The sequence below is a fragment of the Anopheles funestus genome, chromosome 2RL (genome assembly GCF_943734845.2).
Source record: "Anopheles funestus chromosome 2RL, idAnoFuneDA-416_04, whole genome shotgun sequence".
Lineage (NCBI taxonomy): Eukaryota > Metazoa > Arthropoda > Insecta > Diptera > Culicidae > Anopheles > Anopheles funestus.
In genome coordinates this window covers 8,069,865-8,094,074 of record NC_064598.1, presented here as the reverse complement: position 1 = coordinate 8,094,074, position 24,210 = coordinate 8,069,865, and the positions used below count along the sequence as shown (strand labels likewise).

The 24,210-nt window shown below is 43.4% G+C and overlaps 6 protein-coding genes across 14 annotated transcripts in view; 4 read left to right on the top strand and 2 right to left on the bottom strand.

Moving 5' to 3' along the window:
* LOC125761447 (transmembrane protein 68-like) overlaps positions 1–21,354 on the top strand; it is a 50,841-nt gene extending 29,487 nt beyond the window's left edge. Inside the window, exons 1-7 of one of the 5 annotated variants that reach the window (XM_049422585.1) lie at positions 2,830–2,892; positions 2,965–3,097; positions 3,943–4,058; positions 4,130–4,262; positions 4,320–4,417; positions 4,493–4,854; positions 4,920–5,436. In XM_049422585.1, the coding sequence (XP_049278542.1) occupies positions 4,004–4,058; positions 4,130–4,262; positions 4,320–4,417; positions 4,493–4,854; positions 4,920–5,237 (966 nt within the window). In that variant the 5' untranslated portion in view covers positions 2,830–2,892; positions 2,965–3,097; positions 3,943–4,003 and the 3' untranslated portion in view covers positions 5,238–5,436. Of the gene's footprint in view, positions 1–2,829; positions 3,098–3,611; positions 3,819–3,942; positions 4,059–4,129; positions 4,263–4,319; positions 4,418–4,492; positions 4,855–4,919; positions 5,437–21,241 lie in introns of those variants that run through there. The other 4 variants (XM_049422586.1, XM_049422584.1, XM_049422589.1 and 1 more) reach the window with 4 other exon arrangements.
* On the top strand, positions 81–2,549 carry LOC125761445 (transmembrane protein 68). The gene is made up of 6 exons (XM_049422583.1): positions 81–826; positions 937–1,135; positions 1,204–1,342; positions 1,419–1,522; positions 1,602–1,963; positions 2,038–2,549. The coding sequence occupies exons 2-6, from the start codon at positions 1,063–1,065 to the stop codon at positions 2,347–2,349; spliced, it is 990 nt and encodes a 329-aa protein (XP_049278540.1). The 5' UTR covers positions 81–826; positions 937–1,062; the 3' UTR covers positions 2,350–2,549.
* LOC125761437 (protein HGH1 homolog) lies at positions 5,636–7,044 on the top strand. 2 transcript variants are annotated; one of them, XM_049422572.1, is made up of 4 exons: positions 5,636–5,824; positions 5,901–6,064; positions 6,144–6,868; positions 6,930–7,044. In XM_049422572.1, the coding sequence occupies exons 1-4, from the start codon at positions 5,740–5,742 to the stop codon at positions 7,027–7,029; spliced, it is 1,074 nt and encodes a 357-aa protein (XP_049278529.1). In that variant the 5' UTR covers positions 5,636–5,739; the 3' UTR covers positions 7,030–7,044. The 2 variants fall into 2 exon arrangements, with proteins under 2 accessions (XP_049278529.1, XP_049278528.1); XM_049422571.1 differs by having other exon boundaries at positions 5,883–6,064.
* LOC125761426 (cytochrome P450 4C1-like) lies at positions 7,051–12,150 on the bottom strand. 2 transcript variants are annotated; one of them, XM_049422537.1, is made up of 3 exons: positions 11,114–12,150; positions 7,967–8,036; positions 7,051–7,901 (listed from the first exon to the last, which is right to left on the bottom strand). In XM_049422537.1, exons 1-3 carry the CDS (start codon positions 11,652–11,654, stop codon positions 7,067–7,069), a joined length of 1,446 nt encoding a protein of 481 aa, XP_049278494.1. In that variant the 5' UTR covers positions 11,655–12,150; the 3' UTR covers positions 7,051–7,066. The 2 variants fall into 2 exon arrangements, with proteins under 2 accessions (XP_049278494.1, XP_049278493.1); XM_049422536.1 differs by lacking the exon at positions 11,114–12,150 and adding an exon at positions 8,112–8,652.
* On the bottom strand, positions 10,059–14,913 carry LOC125761427 (cytochrome P450 4g15-like). 3 transcript variants are annotated; one of them, XM_049422539.1, is made up of 3 exons: positions 14,092–14,913; positions 13,951–14,020; positions 10,059–10,902 (listed from the first exon to the last, which is right to left on the bottom strand). In XM_049422539.1, exons 1-3 carry the CDS (start codon positions 14,630–14,632, stop codon positions 10,068–10,070), a joined length of 1,446 nt encoding a protein of 481 aa, XP_049278496.1. In that variant the 5' UTR covers positions 14,633–14,913; the 3' UTR covers positions 10,059–10,067. The 3 variants fall into 3 exon arrangements, with proteins under 3 accessions (XP_049278496.1, XP_049278497.1, XP_049278495.1); XM_049422540.1 differs by lacking the exon at positions 13,951–14,020 and adding an exon at positions 10,969–11,038; XM_049422538.1 differs by lacking the exon at positions 10,059–10,902 and adding an exon at positions 12,207–13,885.
* Positions 14,949–24,210, top strand: part of LOC125761434 (heparan-sulfate 6-O-sulfotransferase 1) — a 69,452-nt gene continuing 60,190 nt past the window's right edge. Inside the window, exons 1-2 of the mRNA XM_049422558.1 lie at positions 14,949–17,432; positions 21,242–21,520. Of these exons, the coding sequence (XP_049278515.1) occupies positions 17,226–17,432; positions 21,242–21,520 (486 nt within the window). The 5' untranslated portion in view covers positions 14,949–17,225. The remainder of the gene's footprint in view (positions 17,433–21,241; positions 21,521–24,210) is intronic.

Here is a 24,210-nt window from a genome sequence, read left to right as displayed (position 1 = left end):
GAAGTATGTCGAAACTTGGTTCATAACTCTGCTCAAAAGACTCACAAAATTCCATTGTCGTGCAGAACCGAAATTCAAGGATGCTACGAATAAATTATTTCACCGAAAATGCGAATCAAAATAGAAAGTTCCATTCATCAAGAGAGAAATTGGCCAAAACGAAAGCGAATTGTGTGCGGTTTAACTTTTGACGTTTGGAATGTTGTGTTCGCTTGCCCAACACACATACACATACATTAAGGTCGCTCATCGGACTCACACACCGGTAACGATCAGCTGTCAAACAAGGGTAGCGTAAACAAAACAACACATTTTGTTAAGGGTTGCGCGAGGACAGAGAAGGGTGGTTTATCGTGGGTTTTTTTTTTTATTTTGATGTGTCATTCACAGTATATTGACGCGATTGATTCGTAATTAGGAGAAAACGCAAACCACAAGGCTGTGGCCAATGTGTACAAACACAAGCAGTCTGCTAAACGAAACGCGCGTCCCACAAAGAAATCGAACGTAGGGACAAAGTGTTTTGTGTGGCCGTCAGTGCTTCAGTTAGTTGTGCATTCGAGCGCAGAAACACAATGCATAGCGTATTGATGATGCTCCGTGTCGTCATCATCGCTATCCCTTGTGACCGCCGATAAGAAAGAAAAGTTCTGGAGCTGGTAAAGACAAGGCTGCCACAGTTTGTGCACAGCTTTTGGTGACATTTTCTTCTCAATGCACAACCGCCACAAACGACGATCGGTGCGATATTCCGTGACTGCTACCCCATTGCTGGATCTACGTGAAACCATTCTGCCAGCTGTGCGATTTTGTACGTTTAGAGCGGGTAAGTTTGCTCCAACCGCGACATCGCAAAACGGTCATGGTCATCAGTAGTCAGGTTAATTAGCATTGGCCTTAAAACACTATCGACTAATGCTATGCCATTTTGTGTAGTTTGCAGTGCACTCGGCTTGACTAACGAATCCAGAACGTACCGCTTCTATTCCCGATTGGACGACGGTTGGTTGGTAAGAACAGATTGGAAGAACGTAAGGCTTACGTTGCTGCTGCCGCTTCAAGATGAGCACGGTAGACGATTTGATACCACTGAGTAATGAGACTGTAGGCAATTCCACTTTTTTCGCATATATTGGTAAGACATCCAACACACGACTCTTACAACGAAGACAACGTTTTACCATTTCCCACCCCTATGCCCAGGACAATACATTGACTTGGACTATTCGATATGGTTGTACCGGTTGCTTACACCGGTGCTGGTTACATTCCTACTGCCTTGCGCATTTGTGCTGTTAATTTACTGTACCATATCATTTCTCTACATTTACAAGCTGCACAGGTAATGAGATACAGGTTCACCTTCCTTCTATTGTAAGAGTATATAAATAATGTCCGTTTTATATTGCTCGGAATAGCCGGTTTATATTGCAGGTTTATAATGAGGGAGATTTTGACTTCTGGGATGTTGCTCGAACCCTCGTCGCCGTTGTATGGGATGCCCACGGGTGGATATTTCATGGTAAGACTCTTAATTATCTTTTGCATTCCAATGCTTAATCGTTCCCCCCCCCCCCCCCCCCCCCCACCTCTCTTAATAGGTTATGAAGTTTGTGGCTTAGAGAATTTACCGGAAACTGGCCCAGCGCTGATCATCTACTACCACGGTGCGATCCCGATCGATATGTATTACTTTACTGCACGCATCTACCTGAAGAGACAACGTCTGATTTATACCGTCGGTGATCGGTTCCTTAACAAAGTACCCGGGTGGAAGCTGCTTGCCCGCGTCATGAAGATCAGTCCCGGCACGGTACAATCGTGTGCGAGCGTATTGCGCGACGGAAACATGCTGTCGATTGCACCGGGAGGCGTGTACGAAGCACAGTTTGGTGACAGCAACTATGAACTTCTCTGGCGGCAACGGGTTGGCTTCGCTAAGGTGGCCATCGATTCGAAAGCGGTTAGTACGGGGTGGCGAAAAAAAGAGGGTTTTCGTATGGATCCACTAATGATTACTATTTTGCACTTTTTTAGCCCATCATTCCGATGTTTACCGAAAATCTTCGCGAAGGCTTTCGTTCCGTCGGTCTAGCAAAACGCCTATTCATCAAACTGTACAACGCGGTCCGGTTCCCGGTACGACCAATCTACGGTGGGTTTCCGGTCAAGTTCCGTACACATTTGGGCGCACCGATACCGTACGATCCGTCCCTGACGCCCGAGGATCTGCAGGAGAAGGTCGCGTATGCGATCGAGGAGCTTATCAACAAGCACCAGCGTATCCCAGGCAGCATATTCCATGCACTGATGGATCGTTTCATCACCAGAAAGGCAAAAGCAAGATGAAACCCGTGGCCCGAACGTGCGCATTCACCGGTTTATGTTTCCTTTCCGTACGATTAAATGTTTTACCTTTTTTCGTGGTAGGTGCTATTGTGGTTCTGCGTGTCCCAAAACGTAAAACACGTAACAGAACAAAACGATCGGATGTATTTAATATATCTGTACTTAATAGATGTGTAAATTACAAATGAGATTTAAACAAACGATTTACATTACCGTTGCTTGCCAAAGTTGCCTCCGAAAGTAGTGGGACATAAGACAACAAGAATTGTTTCGTATTGCTACGTCACAAGTCATCGCGCTCCGCCATACCGTGATGGCAATTGAGACTCTACTAGACGCGTCGCTACGTATTACGCACCCCAAAATTGCCGTTTTGGCGTAGCAAACAAGCACGCATGGAAGCAAATTAGATTAACGGTCGTAAATTACACTACAATTTCCTATCGTACGCGATAAGGGAACATCGTTGACAGACGATTCGGTCGGTTAGTTTGGTTTGTTTGTTGGCCCACTGGGGAGTAGGGTCTTCAAAGTGAATCATTGGTGGTTAAAACAATAGCACGCGCTTTGTTTGTTTGTTTTCATTTATGTTTTATTTTATTATTTTTTTCACAGTTCAACATTTACTGAAGCTCAACAGGTGCACATGCACTTCGACTGCACGCATGATACGTCGATATCGATTTTCTTCTGCTGCATACGTTTGGCGCATTGGACAGAGCGCAGTGGCAGACTAACAAAAAAAAAGGTAACAATAATCTAAATCATTTGTTTTAAATGCAGGGATTGATAAACTTTACACTCGATGGAACAATTTAAAAATGAAGCTTTCATACATAAATATAATTTTTATCGTTCAACGTTTAACAGTTATATTTGATTTCATTATAAAGTCAGTTCTGTACACGAAAAAATTAGCCTTCATTACGTTTCAAATGATCATTAATTTGACTTCAAATTATTGCCAACGTATTTATCACGCATGAAACTTACTCCGGAGCAACCGGAAGTAATAATAGTAACGCCTTGCTGATGTGATTTCACACTAACTTTATTCAAATTGCACAATGCGGCTAGATATATAATTCTTAAGCTTACAATTTGCACTTGTTTTTGGTCTTCATGTTTAAACCGTAGCATGGTCAAACAGCCGATCATCAATGTGATCGCGCATGTGATCACAGGAACCAATTGACAGCGAACTTGTGGGCAAAGGGGACGCTCGAGCGCGGCGATGCTTATTATCATAAAAAAATGCAACGTAGCATTTTTTAGCCAAAGCGTTTCGATCGCCTGATCGAGCGGACGGCTTCGGTGACCTAGTAAATAAGCCAAACATTTGTTTTTCGCGCGCAGTCATTTAAAATCAATTACACCAAACGTTGCCGACCACTGCTTAAAACGGTAGATTAAGTAGAACACTACAGTTCAAAACGAAATCCGTTGATAAGACCCACCAACCCAACAGAGTGAGGCAGTCCCATTAGATAACCCGCGCTTGCAATGATAATTTTGCAAGTGCGGTGCATGCGGTCACGTCGGTTACCAATTTTACATAACCTTTCAACCCTCCATTATTTTTGCATGCTGTAGATTCCGCATGTTGGGCTAGGTCTTCACAACGAGACCATCGTGCGCAGACACAACATAAGGCATGGACAACGGAAGCGGCTCGACGATTTTCCCTGGACTGGGCAGCACATTGATTGGTAAATGTTCGCAAAACTCACTCCCCAAAAAAAGGAAACTAATAACAATCTTTACAACTCATAATTTTCAGCTGCAGTTCCGGAGTGGTTTGGATGGATGCATAATTTATCGCTACCCCTGTTGGTGATGTTTGTACTGCCGTGGATGTATGTGTTATTGATTTTATCATCCATTCCGTATTTACATCTTTGCAATATCGTTCGGTAAGTTGGGCGATGTGCTGCACTACTTACTAGTGGATAACAAATGTTCTGTGTTAGCTTGCAGTTCTGGAGAAATAGCAATGAAAATGAATTCTGGAACAAGGCTCGATGGTTAATGGCGTACGTTTGGAACCTTCATAGTAGAATATTTCATGGTAATATGTTGTTGGTAATTAATATATCAGAATGGCATTTTAAAAGTATCTTTTTGCATACTTCTTTTCTTGCAGGATATGAAGTAACTGGTCTGGAAAATCTGCCCGAGACAGGGCCCGCACTGTTGATCTATTATCACGGTGCACTACCCATCGATATGTACTATCTGACGGCCGACACGATGTTGAAACGAAACCGTCTGATCCACACGGTTGGCGATCGGTTTCTGGATCATATTCCCGGCTGGCGGCTTGTTTCGCGCGTAATGAAGGTCACTTCTGGCTCGGTGCAGTCATGCGTGTCTACGTTGCGTGCCGGTGAGCTGCTGTCGATTGCACCGGGTGGCGTGTATGAGGCCCAGTTTGGTGATAATATGTATGAGGTGCTATGGAAAAATCGAACTGGATTCGCGAGAGTAGCGCTGGAAGCGAAGGTGGTAAGTAAAGTGAAGCTATAGCCGAAAGCCAAAGCAACGGTTGTACACACATCATCTCGTTTCAGCCCATCATTCCCATGTTCACGGTTAACATACGTGAATGCTTTCGTACCGTATCGTTGGCCAGGTGGCTGTTTGTACGCATCTATAACGTGTTGAAAATTCCCGTCCTGCCCATTTATGGCGGCTTTCCTGTCAAGTTGCGCACGGTGCTTGGCAAACCGATACCGTACGATGGTTCGCTGAGCCCTGCCGATTTGCAGGAAAAGGTTGCCGGTGCTATTGCAGAGCTAGTTCAAGAACACCAGCGACGTCCCGGTGAAATTTTGCAAGCCATCGGTGATCGATTTGAAGCAGTGCACTTGCAGAGAAAGGAAACGTAATTATAGTCCATGATGTAAGTGTGTTTATTTTTCTATTAGTTTTTTATCTTTCGAATAAAAAGCGAACTTAAGTAATGTTGCTTCAATGCGGCATTGCTATTGAGAATGAATCAGTAAAATATGAATTTAAAATTTATAGCAAGTAACTGCACAGTGAGCATCTCTCATGAGTGAAATTATATATTTTTGTTCTGTATGTTGGATAATATGAATCACTTGAACGATTTTTAATTCGCTTCAATATCATGTAAAGTTTACGACAAATTGTTGTACAATATGTCATTCAAATGTCCAAATCTGTTTAATATGCTTTTTGGCTCTACCTAACTAAAAATCCCACCTGCCAAAACGAGAAAGCATGTTGGTTTGATTAGCTATTGCACTTGCGTCATAACAAACCATGTGCTAACATCAAAACAAACCGCAATTTCAAGTGCCATTCGTAACCCGCTGCGGTCAAAGTCGGTCAGTTTTAGCGCATTTTCCGTTTTTTTTTACTCCAATGGAAGCATTAGAAGAAATCGTTCCATTTTTATCAAAAAACGCGCGTCTCGATTTAAGGGTTGTGTCTCTGTCCCATGTACTAGGTAAGTGAAGATTATCAAGGGAAGTTTATGGGTTGGGGTTTAGCTATAGTTCCAATAGGTGGATTCTTTCTTTCAGGTCTTACTGGCTCGGCGGAAGGCATACAATTGCTGGTGAAAAATGAAACGCTACTGAATAATCTGCTCAATTTGACAAGCGAAGAATCCGTAGCGAAGGACGCTGTTCTGTGTCTCGTTAACATCACAGCTGAAGTGATCGGAGCGGCTGTCGTAGTAGATAAGGTACCCTCCTTGATGTTTACTGCTGTGGAAAAGGTAGTTCCAAAAACAGATCTAAAACTCTTTGGGCTGTTGTTTTTAGCTCTCCGAACGATTAGTTCCAGCAGCGTACGAGGCGATACTCGACGAAGGTTGCCGATTGAGCGATGCTTGGTGCATGGTACTGTGCAATATCACCCGCCCTGAGCATCTCGTCGAGCGAGTCTTGAAGCATCTGCTGGCGATAGAGTTCGCATTGGAAAAGCTAACCACATGCTTTACGCGCATTAACTACAACAAGCAAAAGTGCCATCTCAATTACCTCGGTCCACTGTTTAGCAACGTGTCGCAAAGCAAGGCAGGTCGTGATGTGTTTTGTAATCAGGCGACAGGATTGTTGAGACGGTTGCTTCCCTTCGTACACCATGAGGGAAGCATTGTGCGTCGGGGTGGTGCTGTCGGTTTGCTTAAAAATGTCTGCTTCGATTCCTCCGTGCACGAATGGCTTTTGAGCGAGGAAATTAACGTTCTGCCGTTTATCTTGCTGCCACTCGCTGGCCCGGAGGAACTTGATGATGAGACGAATGACAAACTGCCCGTAGATTTACAATACTTAGGACCGGATAAGAAGCGCGAGGAGGATCCGGATGTGCGCAAAATGCTGGTGGAATCATTAGCACAGCTATGTGCGACACGTAAGGGCAGATCGCATTTGCGAGGACAGGGTACGTACGAGATTTTGCGGGAGTTGCACAAATTCGAATGCAGTCCGGATGGAGACAAGGTCGTACTGAGCGCGGTAGAGAATGTTGTGGACATATTGATTAGGTGAGTAAATATTATCGCTACATAATACATTGCTTTCTAACACAATTATGTTGTTTCGCAGGACGGAAGAGGAAATTGGGGAAGATAATCTGAAGGAACTAGAAATTCCGGATGATGTGAAAGCGAAGATTGATAGCATGAGTGAAGAGGCTGGAAAATAGAACCAAACACATCAATTTCGCATTGGCAATCGTGTATTTATTGTCTCTTTTTCAGGCGCACCATATGTCCGTTAGCAATTTTCAACGTAAGAGCTATTTTCGTGCCTAAATCTTCCAGCTTTAGATCGGTTTCAATTCGGTAGCGTGTGAGTACCTTCAGCAGCATTATCTTCATCGAAAGCCAGGCGTACCGATAGCCGATACAATTCCGTGACCCACCACTGAAGGGCAGAAATGCATACCGATCGTACTGGAGCCCTTCAAACCGCTCTGGACGAAATCGGTCGGCATCATATCCCCAATAATCCGGGTTGCGATGAATATCGAATATGTCGATAACGACGTTGATATTGGCTGGCAGACGATACTCACCAAGATCGATTTCTTCTGAGATTTTTCGTGCAACGAGTGGGACAATTGGTAGGAATCGCAGCGATTCCTTCAGTACCATCTCCATGTAGGTGAGACGGTTCAAAGTTTCGTTATTAATGTTTTCCACCTCAAGGCCACAGTTAATTCGCAATTCGTTGAAAAGTTTTCCCTGTACCTCTGGATGCATCGCTAGCAGAAGGATAGTGTTGGCCACGGTCAGGGCACTTGTTTCGTTGCCAGCGAATATGATTGCGATTATCTCTTTCTCGATGGCTTCGCTATCGAGTGTTGTGCTCTGTAGCTGATCAACAAGACTGAAGGGCTTGTCTGAACATTCGCTCAACATTCCAGTAGTTCGTTTCTCGTGTAAAATTGTTTTAGCTGGACGACAAAATTCTTTCAATGCTTTTACCTCCTTACGATACAACGAGGTACAACAGAAAAGCCACTGTGGATGAAGGAAAACATTGGCGATTCGTATGGTTACGATTTCGAAAAGCCTGGATAAATAAATAGAATATCTTAAAGTTCGCATTTGTAGGGAAGAGGTATATGAGTCACTTACTCTTCAAGTATATCCAAATAGCGGCAAGTAGAAGCTTCCTGAATGTGCATATCAGTTCCTAGCGTTGTGGCTAAAAGAGAAAAAAGCGTATATTTTTTTGTATTTACGAACAACGATATCTTTGACATCCTTCTGCGTTACTTACCAAAAATCATATCCAACGTACACTTGGCGGTAAAGCGATAGATATCAAACGGTTGATCCTTCTCGGCGAGCTCAGACAATCGAAGCACCAATGTTTCAGCCTTTTTCTCAAACACCGGTATGAAGCTACGAAGAATGGACTGATTAAAGGTGGGTTGAATCAATTTCCGATGGACTCGCCATTTATGTGCTGGAAGCGAAAAAATTCCATGGAGTTGTGCAAAGCGATAGAAGTACGCTTTTTCCACCGCTGCTGGTGAGTTCAATATTGTTCGAGCATGATCAGCCGAACTAACGATGACTACCGGTATGGGTCCGAGCCAGAAGCAGTAAGCAGGTCCACAAGTGGCTGTTAGGTCGATCAATGTTTTAAGATATCGGGATGTATCTCTACCGGGGATGAGATACATCGAACCGATGAGAGGAAAATTCGGTGGGCCAGGTAAACGGCCCAGTAACTTCCACGTTCGACGATTTTGCCATAACCGATAACAGTAGACGGTAACGAAAAACAGAACGCACTGCGCGATCGCGTGAAACATTTTGAATGAATGTCTCTGGTTAGTGTTAAGCGTACGAGATGCGGATAAAATTCCGGAGATTCGAGTCTCTTTGTAGTGTTGGGCATACTGGATGCGGAATCGGATTTCGGAGTTTCGATTCGTGTTTGGATTGATCCGGACCGATCGTATCGATCTTGGATCTTGATACTGGATTCAGAAATGGGATTCAAAGGAATTCGGATTGCGATCGAAATGTTCCGGATCAGTTAGCATCGGAACCCGAAAATTATTCTTACTTGTGGTCGGATGTGTCGAGATGTTGTTAAGCTCCACATATTGCGTTCAATCCATCCATCCCAAAAACCATTCTCCTTTCACCTTCATCACAAAAACAAACAACTTGTTTCGAAAGAAAGATTCGGATCGGATGCGGAGAATCGATCGCGAAGTAGATTCGGATCGGTTGGATCGAAAGTCTTATTTGCTCATCACTATTTCCGAGTGAAAGGTTTTACGTTTTCATTTTGTAAGATAAATCTTAAGCGACCTTCAGAGCAATTGAAACAAGTTTTCGGTTACCAGATATTTTGATTATTGAGGTTGGCAACAATCACTTTGACTGTGAAGAAAATCACAAGTCGATGAAGCTCACTACTTTCCCCTTTTTATCCCTGTTCGTTGTGATATCCCATGAAATACAGTTACACGCGTCTGCTCTATATTACGCTAGTCACGAAATTGATTCCAAATGTTTCGTGTTCTCCGTCTGTGATATACTTGGGATGTTTAGATATACTTGGGATGCTTGGGAACATTAGATTGTCAAATGGTCGTTATTAATATGATAACATACACAAGCCACAGACACAGACCTGTACAATAGCTAGTTGGTGTAAAACCGTTAAACGAAGACTTAAGATTAGCTGCCACCAGATTGTATAACCGATGTGTTCTCATTATTTAGACCAAAATAGTGTATTCGCATCTGCTGCGCTAAAAACAAATCCGTCTATAAGTCATTTTTTTTTGCTCAGTTAGAACGGCCTGGCCGTATCAAGACTTATTTTACCACGTAGCCGGATAGTCAGTCCATGCTACGGGGAGACGGTCCGGATGGGATTTGAACCCGGTCCCTGCCGTGTGGACGAGCGCCGTTTTTCACATGCACCACAGGGCCGCCCCAAGATATAAGTCATTTATTTATCATATTTTTTTACAATACCTAATAGAACAATGCGCATAAACATCTAAGTATGCAATAATACATGTAATCTATCAAGACAACCAGATATTTGTTCAGCGGACGGTACGAAAAAAGTATTCAGAGGCACTGGAAGTGGGAGTTCCTTGCATGTTTAAAATTTGGCATGACAATCAACCCCATGTTCAAGAAGGTAGACAAGCTTAGCTTAGCAAGAAGGGTAGACATCAATTTTGCACTGGCAATCGTGTGTTTATTGTCTCTTTTTCAGGCGCACCATATGTCCGTTAGCAATTTTCAACGTAAGAGCTATTTTCGTGCCTAAATCTTCCAGCTTTAGATCGGTTTCAATTCGGTAGCGTGTGAGTACCTTCAGCAGCATTATCTTCATCGAAAGCCAGGCGTACCGATAGCCGATACAATTCCGTGACCCACCACTGAAGGGCAGGAATGCATACCGATCGTACTGGAGCCCTTCAAACCGCTCTGGACGAAATCGGTCGGCATCATGTCCCCAATAATCCGGGTTGCGATGAATATCGAATATGTCGATAACGACGTTGATATTGGCTGGCAGACGATACTCACCAAGATCGATTTCTTCTGAGATTTTTCGTGCAACGATTGGGACAGTTGGTAGGAATCGCAGCGATTCCTTCAGTACCATCTCCATGTAGGTGAGACGGTTCAAAGTTTCGTAATCAATGTTTTCCACCTCAAGGCCACAGTTAATTCGCAATTCGTTGAAAAGTTTTCCTTGCACCTCTGGATGCATCGCTAGCAGAAGGATAGTGTTGGCCACGGTCATGGCACTTGTTTCGTTGCCAGCGAATATGATTGCGATTATCTCTTTCTCGATGGCTTCGCTATCGAGTGTTGTGCTCTGTAGCTGATCAACAAGACTGAAGGGCTTGTCTGAACATTCGCTCAACATTCCAGTAGTTCGTTTCTCGTGTAAAATTGTTTTAGCTGGACGACAAAATTCTTTCAATGCTTTTACCTCCTTACGATACAACGAGGTACAACGGTAAAGCCACTGTGGATGAAGGAAAATGTTGAAGATTCGTATGGTTACGATTTCGAAAAGCCTGGATAAATAAATAGAATATCTTAAAGTTCGCATTTGTAGGGAAGAGGTATTATGAGTCACTTACTCTTCAAGTATATCCAAATAGCGGCAAGTAGAAGCTTCCTGAATGTGCATATCAGTTCCTAGCATTGTGGCTAAAAGAGAAAAAAGCGTATATTTTTTTGTATTTACGAACAACGATATCTTTGACATCCTTCTGCGTTACTTACCAAAAATCATATCCAACGTACACTTGGCGGTAAAGCGATAGATATCAAACGGTTGATCCTTCTCGGCGAGCTCAGACAATCGAAGCACCAATGTTTCAGCCTTTTTCTCAAACACCGGTATGAAGCTACGAAGAATGGACTGATTAAAGGTGGGTTGAATCAATTTCCGATGGACTCGCCATTTATGTGCTGGAAGCGAAAAAATTCCATGGAGTTGTGCAAAGCGATAGAAGTACGCTTTGTCTACCGCTGCTGGTGAGTTCAATATTGTTCGAGCATGATCAGCCGAACTAACGATGACTACCGGTATGGGTCCGAGCCAGAAGCAGTAAGCAGGTCCACAAGTGGCTGTTAGGTCGATCAATGTTTTAAGATATCGGGATGTATCTCTACCGGGGATGAGATACATCGAACCGATGAGTGGAAAATTCGGTGGGCCAGGTAAACGGCCCAGTAACTTCCACGTTCGACGATTTTGCCATAGCCGATAACAGTAGACGGTAACGAAAAACAGAACGCACTGCACGATCGCGTGAAACATTTTGAATGAATGTCTCTGGTTAGTGATAAAATTCCGGAGATTCGAGTCTCTTTGTAGTGTTGGGCATACTGGATGCGGAATCGGATTTCGGAGTTTCGATTCGTGTTTGGATTGATCCGGACCGATCGTATCGATCTTGGATCTTGATACTGGATTCAGAAATGGGATTCAAAGGAATTCGGATTGCGATCGAAATGTTCCGGATCAGTTAGCATCGGAACCCGAAAATTATTCTTACTTGTGGTCGGATGTGTCGAGATGTTGTTAAGCTCCACATATTGCGTTCAATCCATCCATCCCAAAAACCATTCTCCTTTCACCTTCATCACAAAAACAAACAACTTGTTTCGAAAGAAAGATTCGGATCGGATGCGGAGAATCGATCGCGAAGTAGATTCGGATCGGTTGGATCGAAAGTCTTATTTGCTCATCACTATTTCCGAGTGAAAGGTTTTACGTTTTCATTTTGTAAGATAAATCTTAAGCGACCTTCAGAGCAATTGAAACAAGTTTTCGGTTACCGGATATTTTGATTATTGAGGTTGGCAACAATCACTTTGACTGTGAAGAAAATCACAAGTCGATGAAGCTCACTACTTTCCCCTTTTTATCCCTGTTCGTTGTGATATCCCATGAAATACAGTTACACGCGTCTGCTCTATATTACGCTAGTCACGAAATTGATTCCAAATGTTTCGTGTTCTCCGTCTGTGATATACTTGGGATGTTTAGATATACTTGGGATGCTTGGGAACATTAGATTGTCAAATGGTCGTTATTAATATGATAACATACACAAGCCACAGACACAGACCTGTACAATAGCTAGTTGGTGTAAAACCGTTAAACGAAGACTTAAGATTAGCTGCCACCAGATTGTATAACCGATGTGTTCTCATTATTTAGACCAAAATAGTGTATTCGCATCTGCTGCGCTAAAAACAAATCCGTCTATAAGTCATTTTTTTTTGCTCAGTTAGAACGGCCTGGCCGTATCAAGACTTATTTTACCACGTAGCCGGATAGTCAGTCCATGCTACGGGGAGACGGTCCGGATGGGATTTGAACCCGGTCCCTGCCGTGTGGACGAGCGCCGTTTTTCACATGCACCACAGGGCCGCCCCAAGATATAAGTCATTTATTTATCATATTTTTTTACAATACCTAATAGAACAATGCGCATAAACATCTAAGTATGCAATAATACATGTAATCTATCAACACAACCAGATATTTGTTCAGCGGACGGTACGAAAAAAGTATTCAGAGGCACTGGAAGTGGGAGTTCCCTGCATGTTTAAAATTTGGCATGACAATCAACCCCATGTTCAAGAAGGTAGACAAGCTTAGCTTAGCAAGAAGGGTAGACATCAATTTTGCACTGGCAATCGTGTGTTTATTGTCTCTTTTTCAGGCGCACCATATGTCCGTTAGCAATTTTCAACGTAAGAGCTATTTTCGTGCCTAAATCTTCCAGCTTTAGATCGGTTTCAATTCGGTAGCGTGTGAGTACCTTCAGCAGCATTATCTTCATCGAAAGCCAGGCGTACCGATAGCCGATACAATTCCGTGACCCACCACTGAAGGGCAGGAATGCATACCGATCGTACTGGAGCCCTTCAAACCGCTCTGGACGAAATCGGTCGGCATCATGTCCCCAATAATCCGGGTTGCGATGAATATCGAATATGTCGATAACGACGTTGATATTGGCTGGCAGACGATACTCACCAAGATCGATTTCTTCTGAGGTTCTTCGACCAATGACGGGGGCAATTGGTAGGAATCGCAGTGATTCCTTCAGTACCATCTCCATGTAGGTGAGACGGTTCAAAGTTTCGTTATCAATGTTTTCCACCTCAAGGCCACAGTTAATTCGCAATTCGTTGAAAAGTTTTCCTTGCACCTCTGGATGCATCGCTAGCAGAAGGATAGTGTTGGCCACGGTCATGGCACTTGTTTCGTTGCCAGCGAATATGATTGTGTTTAACTCTTTCTCGACGGCTTCGCTATCGAGTGTTGTGGTCTGTAGCTGATCAACAAGACTGAAGTGTTTGTCTGAACATTCGCTAAACATTCCAGTAGTTCGTTTCTCGTGTAAAATTGTTTTAGCTGGACGACAAAATTCTTTCAATGCTTTTACCTCCTTACGATACAACGAGGTACAACGGTAAAGCCACTGTGGATGAAGGAAAATGTTGACCGCTCGTATGGTTGCGATTTCGAAAAGCCTGGATAAATAAATAGAATATCTTAAAGTTCGCATTTGTAGGGAAGAGGTATATGAGTCACTTACTCTTCAAGTATATCCAAATAGCGGTAAGTAGAAGCTTCCTGAATGTGCATATCAGTTCCTAGCGTTGTGGCTAAAAGAGAAAAAAGCGTTTTTTTGTATTTATGAACAACGATATCTTTGCCATCCTTCTGCGTTACTTACCAAAAATCATATCCAACGTACACTTGGCGGTAAAGCGATAGATATCAAACGGTTGATCCTTCTCGGCGAGCTCAGACAATCGAAGCACCAATGTTTCAGCCTTTTTCTCAAACACCGGTATGAAGCTACGAAGAATGGACTGATTAAAGGTGGGTTGAATCAATTTCCGATGGACTCGCCATTTATGTGCTGCAAGCGAAAAAATTCCATGAAGTGGTGTAAAGCGATAGAAGTCCGCTTTGTCCACCGTTGCTGGTGAGTTCAGTATTGTTCGAGCATGATCAGCCGAACTAACGATGACTACCGGTATGGGTCCGAGCCAGATGCAGTAAGCAGGTCCACAAGTGGCGGTTAGGTCGATCAATGTTTTAAGATATCGGGATGTATCTCTACCGGGGATGAGATACATCGAACCGATGAGAGGAAAATTCGGTGGGCCAGGTAAACGGCCCAGTAACTTCCACGTTCGACGATTTTGCCATAACCGATAACAGTAGACGGTAACGAAAAACAGAACGCACTGCGCGATCGCGTGAAACATTTTGAATGCTTCCGGTCAACATTGTGAGGGAGTTTTTATGTTTTCATCTTGCAAGATGTTTCTCAAATAGAAGAAAAGGGGATAATTAATCCAGCGTGTACAACGCTGATGCGATTGTCGTATCATTGCTGCTCATTTGTTTAACGAATTATCATTTAACGCTAATTGCTGGCGGCTAGCTTTGTGCATGACACGTGCTTTTTTCGTGCGTAAGCATGGGGGGTACTGGGAAAAGTGTCACTTCAATGTACCTCAACAACCGTTGCTTTTGTTTCGTGTTATTATATGCATATTATATAAGCATATGGCATGGAAAAGTTTCTAAACAAATCAAGCCGCAGATAGGGAGTACGGATATTGGAAGAATTTTAATATTTCGCTGCGTATCTTTCCGCTGTTACAGTGTAGTGAGTTAATTTTAACGTATTTGGTTCGTCGCGCCATTAAATACTACGATCTCAAAACGGCTATCTCGTATTAGGTAAATGATACATCCATCGAACAAATCATTGAGACGATTTGCGTATGATGTTATCTCCATCTCTACATACATATTTAAACTTAGATAGAACCAACGATAATGCAAAAACATTCCTTTCACTGTTTCGAACAAAAGTGGAAAGTTTCATTAACGTGATGAGAAAGAGAGGAGGAGATTGCGAAGGAGAAAAGGAGATTTTGTGGTGTTATGCATAATTTTTAGAGTCTCAAAAAGACTGGAAAAGTCGCCAATTCGACGACACATTTTATTTTATCGATTTGAAAAATATGCGAACGCATTTGTGCGCGTATCTTATCATTTGAATAGTATTTTCATCGGGGCGCAGAATGTCAGACAATTGACATTTCTTCGACAGATGTTTGAAGTTCGAATAGCTTCTTCGAAATAATATCACCATTAAACAACATTTTCTTTGATGCGTTATGAAGATCGGAAAATTTCTACGAGAAGAGTATAATATGGCCTTTTCTTAAATCACTAGTTGTGCTGTGAATTGTGTTGTATCAAGCTACAAAATTAACCATGGCGTAGAAAAAAAAAGATTCATTTACGTTACCGCCGTTTCCAAATGGGTGCTGTCAAAGTTGCGTGTCAGTGTGTTGGTAAAGAAACGAGCCGCGAAGTTGACTACGTTCTGTGGACTGCGGACGGACACAGTCAAACAAATTCCGCGAAACTCGAAGGAACATGAAAGTACGGTTCTCCGCGCGCGGCCATCGTACGTTTTGTTCTTTAGCCAAAAATATCAAACTTCCCCAGCCAAATCGCAAACGATAAAGTCGCGTGTGGTTCGTTCAGTGCCGTGCACTTTACGTCTGTGTTTTCCATGCTAAAGAAAGTACCAGAAAGCAGCAATCCGGCTGCGACAGTGTGAAAAATACGAGCAAAACAAAGCATCATTGCTGCTGTTGTTATCCCGAAGAAGTGCGCACACACACGCTCACGCGGGTTGGGGAGCTGTGTGGAGAGGAGCGTGTGTTGTTGTCGTCAGTGGTGAAACCAGAACTACGAGACGACGACGGTGGCGAAGATTCTCCTTCTGGGAAACGAAATAACATCCTACGGTGAAGGCTAAATGTTGGTTTTTTCTTTGCCCCATACACCGTTCGCACGATGTGTCCAACGCGGCCCTAGATGGCGATGATGTGAGCAAGGGTCCGATTTTGGCGTTAACTAACAATGAAAGATAGAGAAATGGAGATGGAAGCGATTGTACGATAGATGTGGAGAAGCCATTTGGAGGTGTTAATTTCGATGGGTCGGTAGAAATCGTAGCCCCTTCTGTCCAGTACGATGCAATCGAGACGATGTTTGTGGTAAACATCGCACAGGGTAGAGCTATGCGGTCCTTGGGTTAGCGATGGTGGGAGAACGTTTACGGGAGCATCGATCGTTTCATCGTAAAGAAAAACACGCGTTTCGCACAAATCCAATGGTGCAGTGTTCCAGTTTGTCTCTATTTCGGTGACTCACAGTGTGCGCTTTTCTGTGCAATTCGTGCAGTTTGCAGTTCGAAGGTCATTTCTAAGAAGAAGTGAAAAGCATAAACCAATCCCCAAGGCCCAATCTAGCTACTCACACACCTGCATTACGGTGGATGGCAAATAGCTCAGCAAGCCATGAAGAAAATTGTGGTTCTGACATAACGTGCATCGGTTGTTTTGCTTCGTAACGATATATCCCAACGGGTTGAGTGAGCCAGCTTTTCGATCTGTCTGAAACACACCCCCTACCTGAACCAGAGTTCATCGACTGGCTGGCTGTTTAGTGTGCGATCGGAAAGGGTGTCTAGTGTGGTTCTTCCGATTCCAATTGTTGTTTGCCGGCCTTCCAATCATATCATTATCACCTCGTTGAGCACGTTTCCCACCCTGCATTGATGTGCGTATGTGTGCGTGTGTGTGTGTGTGTACTATTGAAACATCATCCTCCGAACGCAAGCGTGAGGGAAAGTGAAGATCTCATCTGCGTAGCGTAACGTGACACACAACCGCAACCGGAGTAGTGACCGTTATAGCGAAAAAAAGCGGACCAATTATTAAAGAACAGCTCATACACACATACACGAGGTGTACACTATTTACCGTGCAAATGAAGAAGGTAATGATCCCTTCGTTGGATATGAAAAAGAGTATTTCCGTGAAGGTAGATAGTGATCTGACATTGCTACTGTCCAGTGGAGTGTACGAAATCAAGAAGATGGAGCCCCGCTGGAGGTTCCGACGACCGATCATCATCTTCTGTCTGTTTCTCACCATTGCCGGTATCATCGGCTTTGGCTACTACTGTCCGGATCAGGTAAGAGAAAGTGTGAATAGTTCGGGATTAACGGGAATCATTTTTATCATTTTAGGTGTTATATTTGTAGCATTTATTTGGTTTGGAAAAAAAGGAAATTTCGCTTCAGAAGCTCGAAGTTCTTGCCATGGAAAGATCATTCTGAAATAGTAAAAATGCTGTTTTTCCCTAATTGGATGAATTAAAAATATGTTAAAGTAAGGTCTTGTTTATAGATATACATGACATGTCCTTTACTGGACTGGAATTCGGAATTTTCGGCAGTTTCTAATGGACTTGAAGACCATTCCAAAGTGCCTCATGTTGGGGCGATAATAAACTAACACTATTTTATCTCTGCTTGTGGTCTGCTTGATCATCTGATTCTCTTTAATATTGAAGATCTTCAGTCTAATGTCAATACGCAACATGCGCTGATGATTGTAGAGCATTATACTCTGGCTGTGGCCTTTTCTTAAACTATCATCACTAAAGTATTCTAAAAATGGATACGCGACAAAAGCGCTAACAAGTCACTGTCAGAAACCAAGAAGAACACATCCATCGTTTTCTGTGGTCTTCACACGAGCAGAACGTTCTGAAATGGTTTCATTAATGTAGCATACAGTTCTTATTTTTTAAACGTACATCATTCAATGAAAAGCCCCGAAAAGGAAATGTTTTTTTCCTTCTCCCTGGGTCATCTGGTCTTTCCAATGCAAAGACTGTGGACACTGCGAAAACGTAACCCAACCGCTAATAAGTTTTTCGCTGCGGTTTTCATCGCGCGCCCCATCGAGACAAACTTCAATTTCTCAGAGCATGGAATGAATTTCTTGATTAAAATTTTACCACATCCGCCACATCCTCGTCCAGTGCGCTTCCTGAATTATTCTTCTACCACGCCGCAAAGACAGCCATGCAAATCGTCGATGGCATCTCCTCCTTCATCCCTATCGTTTACCGGGTTTGGTGTGTAATTTTCTTCCTAATATTGCCCTTTTTTTTGCTGCTGTGGTTGATGAGCGGCGTTTTTGGCTTTAATTCTAAAAATTATATTCCAGCGTTCTCTTTGTTGAATGTGGCGGGAACATTTCCCAAAGTAGGAGCACCACTCGAAAATACTCACACAATTTTCCTGTGGTGAGTTTCGTTTGTATTTTTATTTTTTTGGTTGTTGAGGTTCTACTTTTGCAAAATGCTATGCGTACCGGTTCAGAAGGAAGTAGCGGGTTCCGAGCATCCTTCAATTGCTGTGTTCAAGTGGTGTACTGGTCGGCTTTTTGGTTTTTCCGACCGTTGTATTTTTTGTTTTGCTTTTGTTTAATGAAACACTCGAAAATTCATCGATGCTGTGAAGTGTGGGGGTTGGTTTGTAGGATTGGAGAACCGTACGAAACAAATCGTGGTCTATGTTTGAATGTTTCCTATTACATCGGGGTTTTCGCGACTGGATTCCAAAGAGCATTTTCTCTCGCGAAGAAACCTGACTTCAGAATTTTTGGTGGCCTGTCCAAGAACAAATGCTTGGAACGTTCAGGAATGCGTAGTTTTCCTACCCTAGATGTGTAGGAGTCAAGTCATAACGGTTTCGTTTTGCCGTTTCGTCCTTCAAGGGGTGATTGATTCCGTTGCTCTTCATCACAGCTCCAGTGGTTCTTTAGCTGTGCGTGAGTTATGACCCAGACCAGCGTCTATCGGACAATTTATTTCTTTCATTTTAGCATTCAATCACGAGCGCATGCTGCCATCAACAATTGCTGCCGCTTCCGACGAGAACCTTTATGTATGTGATCTCATTTGTTCGGCCGACCGTTACAATTTCGCATAGTTTTTTTTTGTCTGTGCTAGCGCAGGAGACAGAGAGGGTGACGGCATGTCGGAATGTCTCATAAAACCATCAACCAAGCAGACGTGCCATAGCGAACAAGCGAACCAGAAAACTGGTACCATCATCATTCGAAGAGAGGCCCAACATATGTTGGGCCGTTGGACACATTTCGGCTAACTTGTGCGGTTTCGGTGATGTAGCGTTGATTTCATCATTCATCCGTCTCCATGCCCACTGTCCATTGGGATTGGGTAGTGTTTCGGGCACTGTAGACGACCGGCCGGTGGACATTAAACGTTCCCATATCAATCATAATTTTGCCATTTTTGGCAGCGCCACTCTATATGTGTTGCCGGACAGCGGTACGCACGGAGAGTAGATGTAGAAGAAGCGAGGAAATAGACGCCCCTGTAGCATATTGGCTGATGAGAACCAAAAACCAAAAAGGGGTACAGCGCAGGATATTGTTGAAGGGTTTTGTGGATATCGTTAACCGTTCCATCTTATCCACGGGACACATCTGCCGGAGATGTAGCAAACTGATAGGTACGCCATCTTTCTCAGCAGAATTAGTAAGGAGGCCACTAACGCACGGCTCTAATCAACATCCCTTTACCGCGCATACTTCTTCCACACCGAATTGATTAGCATTCGCCTGTTGTAAGCTGGGAAGGAGTTGATTTACTTTTAAGATGTTTTTGCCTGAAGTGAACGTGCCGTCGAACCCGAAAGGCACTGGCGGTGACCAACTGCAATAGTTGGCTTTGAGATCGCTTCTCGTTTCCCGGGGTTTTGTAACGCCAAGTACACACAGCAAAACTAAAGCGCTCAAACTTTTTGCTCGTTCATGCTAACGATGTTTTGATAAAGTTCCAAACCCATCGCCCAGTATTCATGTGATGCGAAGTTTGTCGGTGTTTTTTTTGTGTTGTAGGACCAGAAACGACGCTGAAGGAATTCGATCGGATGCTCCAGACAATCGTCAAATGTGTCAACAGATGGTGCTGGTTTGGTGCGGCCACTGTCACGATTTTACGTGTCAGTAAACTTTCCGTCCGAAAAGACGATGAAGTTCCTTGCACGATGATGTAATTTCTGAAGGCGCTTCTTCAGTGGGCAAAGTTGTTTGCGAAGTTGGGATCTTTGCATCATAAATTATCGCACCCCAAGGACCATGCATGTATCTGTGTGTGTGTGTTTGTGTTCCTTTAAGTTTTTTTTTTGTTTCGTTGTAGTTGTTTGTTGAGACTTCCATTACCGTTGGCGCTACGTAAAGGAGTTAACGAGCAAAAAATAAAAAATCACGTTGACAAAAATGCTGTAACCGGTACCATCCCTATATATTGGAAATGCTTTTTATAACTGTTTTTTTTGTTTGTTTTATTTTAGTCTTTGCTCCTGAGTGTGTGTTGCGACCAGCTAAAGCACTGAGATTACTTGGTTTCTATCCTTGGACAGATTGTAAAGGTCGTAAGAATTGCAGGAAAGGAAGTAATTTAGTGAAGCAGACAGAGGAGCTTTCTTAAAACAAAATCCTATAACAAATCAGTGGATTGCTTTCTCCAGCAATGTCGGCCGACCTATCAGTCAATGGTCTTTGATAGCGATTAATCTTGCCCTGGGACGGGCATGTAGGCCCGTGGCATTAGGAAGCTGTTCTAGCCATTTCAATTAGAGAGCAAACATAAACATTGAGATTACGCGTACTGTGTGTGTTTTTTGTGTGTGTGCTGAGGGCGAATCTTGAACGTGGTACCCGTGGCGTACTGTTTGATTTCCTCGCTATCTCTTGTGTACTTAACCCATTCTTTCGCACCCAAGAAAGCGCAAGTGTATTTCGTCCCCTTGAAAGTAAACTCCGGTTCCCTTTTCTGGTCTTCCTGCAGAGTCGTAAATCGTGTCCCCCCCCCCCGCGCAGCGTACAAACCCATATCACCTACACCTGCCTCACGCCATTGCTAATGTTTTTCGTCTGATTTTTCGCTTATTCTCATTGCAGGTGTGTGCCCTTTCGCGCCGGGACAGCACCTCATCGGCAGGGCTCGGTCTGTCGAGCGGTAGTTCCGGCCTGGAGCTAACGGCTGGTTACGAGCACGATAATCTCGGCAAACCGGTCCAGCAGAATCTGCTGGCGAACCCGGGCCTCAGCTACGAGGAGGTGCTGAACGATGACTTCCAGTTCGACATGAACGCACACGACGTGATGGTGTTTCTGCACATCCAGAAAACGGGCGGCACCTCCTTCGGTAAACATTTGGTGCGTGATCTGGACCTGAAGGTAAGCAATTGAACCTGGGGTGGTTGGGCGGAATAGGGTACCAAGTGTGGTGCAAAACCATTGTCACGTTTGGTTTGTTGGTACTACACAATACGATTAAGGGTTTTCCCTCCCGTTCTTTAACTGTTTTGTGTACTTTTCTTTGGAATGATTTTAAAAATAAGAAAAAAAAACAGGATATATTCTCGTGCCAAAAAAGGCAGCAACTTCTTTGTTCGTATCTTTTTTTTTTGTTTGTTTCACCCTATCGCCGGAAAGGAATTAAAGAAGATTGCACCTGAATGTTGAAAGTTAAAGTAGTCACAAAGGAGCACTTCTGGCCAGGAAAAAAAAAATCAGACGAAACGTTACGGAACGAACCACCCCGTCACACGGTCAGATTCTCGGCGGAATGTTGTTTTTCCTTGTGTGCACACAGATGAAGTATTCTTTTGCCCGATTTTGTTTTGTGAATACTCTTGACACTCGTTTTTTTTGTTATTCTTTCTCTCGGCTATGCTTTCATCTTCGCCCGCAGCGAGACGGCAGGGAAGGTATAAGTATCCTGTTTCCGTAAATTCAGCAAAAATTTCCGATTGGTCGTAAACGGTGGCGGGACATTTTCGGGGAGCCAGTCGAGATAACTGGAGTACGTCGTGGTGTGGCCCCTCTCTAATGATTTCGTTCGAGACGGGACTATTTGTTTCCATTTCTGCTTTCCCGATTGTGGCGTTGAAGGATTTTAGTTCCATTTTCCATCTTCCAATGGTTGTACCTTGGTATGCTCTGTACTAGATCGAAAGAATATTTTCTGATAGTGAAGCTCCCTGCATATATGTTACCTGCAATGGTTTCCAGGTGGATCGGGACACTGAAATGGACAATCCACCGTCTCGTCCTACCGTTACTGGAGCGTCGGCATTGTTGTGTCCCTGTCAGCACTAATTCATATGTGCCCACCTGGTACCAAATGGACCTCGATTGCACCGGGATTGCATATGGGGCACTAAAACCGGGTATGTGGTGTAGATGAACCGAATCGAAGAAAAAAAGAACTGAATTCTCTTGCATGAGCAACCGTTCAACTGACGTGATTTATGGTCCACCCTTTCTCTCTCTGCAGTCCACTACAAAGAATCGCACTGGAACAACATCCAGCACTGGAATGGAATTTCGTAAATTAGAAATCCTTTTCTGCCGGCTAAAAAACAACTGTGTCCAGCAGAGAGAACCATGCTTGCCGGAAGTGGAAATATTTTGCGATCTTTTAAGTGGTAGTTAAATTGCACGAATATCTTCCAATTAGCAAGCTCAAATGATGCCTTCTTCATTCGGTTGCCCGGTTTCTCTCCCTTCGGGGGTCCTTCGGGAGCTGAGTGTTCCACAGAATATGTGAAAGGTTAGCCAGTCACAACATCGCGATCGATCTCTGGTGAAAAGGTGGCAAGAGAAGCTTGTCCCCGGTACAGTTGAGCCGTTCGGTTCGGTTTAAATCGATCCACCTCTTTGGTAGCAAAGGGCAAACGGCGCTAGGGAAATGCAAGTATGGAGTGAATTGAAATCTTTTTATTGAAAAAAAAGTATCGTTGATCGAATGTCAAAAGCCGCCTGATGGACAGTCGATGATGCCCAGTGACAGTAGCAATCATCATCCATATGAGTAAATGGTTTTGTAACTCGCGTAAAACTATACCGTTGGAGGGTAGAATAGTCGTACCACTGTTTCGTTAGTTTGCGCGCTCTAACGCTTACTTTTAGTGCCGTCTGTATTGCACTAATACTCGCCATTAAACGTAGGATTAAATAGCAGGAAACATAAAAAGGCGAATGTTCGCTTAGAGTGAAGAGCATCCATTTCATGTGGGATGTTGGGCGGATGATGTATTGCTGTTTTTGTACTCACTGTGCTCACTTACTGGAACACACAAACACACCCTGGGAAGTAATGGTTCAGGTTATGTGACATCTTGTTGTTGGAATGTTGTTAAAGTTCGGTGCTGAGAGTTACTTTACTAGAGTCATTTATCAGTCAATTCCAATTCATTAAGAGTTTTATTGAGAAAACATGGTTTGCATGTATCGTGAATAGCTGGATGCATTTGTATTAGAAGAAAGAATTTTCTTTGATATTATTTTATTATTTTATACCTGCAAACATCTAAATGATATTCCTTTTTTGACTTTTTTTATCATGAAACTCTGTCACTAAACAATGCATCACGGTGCGGTTTCAGACGGTGAATCGACACCGGATATTGTCCCCATGAATGTAAATGATGTTGCATTATGTTTAGCCGTAAATCGGACGCAGGCGCATGTTTTGTGGCAAACGCATTTTTTTTTGTCTTGTTGACTGTGTTTGTTGCGCGGTTTTTGGCCAAAAATTTGGCTTCACTTCTGGTTTCTGCTGTAACCAAAATGCTGTCCATTCATACATGGTGAGATGATGATTAAGCGGCACAGTGCGAATACCGGCACCAGGGACATTGTACATTGTGTCTTTCGTGCAGCTTGCTTTTTCCAAGTTGATTCGCAGGTCGGGTTGAAGTGCGTCTGTCTTGGCTGACCACCATCGTTTGGCAAGCGTGTGTTGTTTCGGTGCTTTGGCACGTCTCTGTGAAAATGAGCGTAAATTATGTTCTTTATGGTTGTAATGTGCGGGTGATCCGTGAAAGAAAAGAAAAAAAAACTACAACAAACGTTTTGGGGTA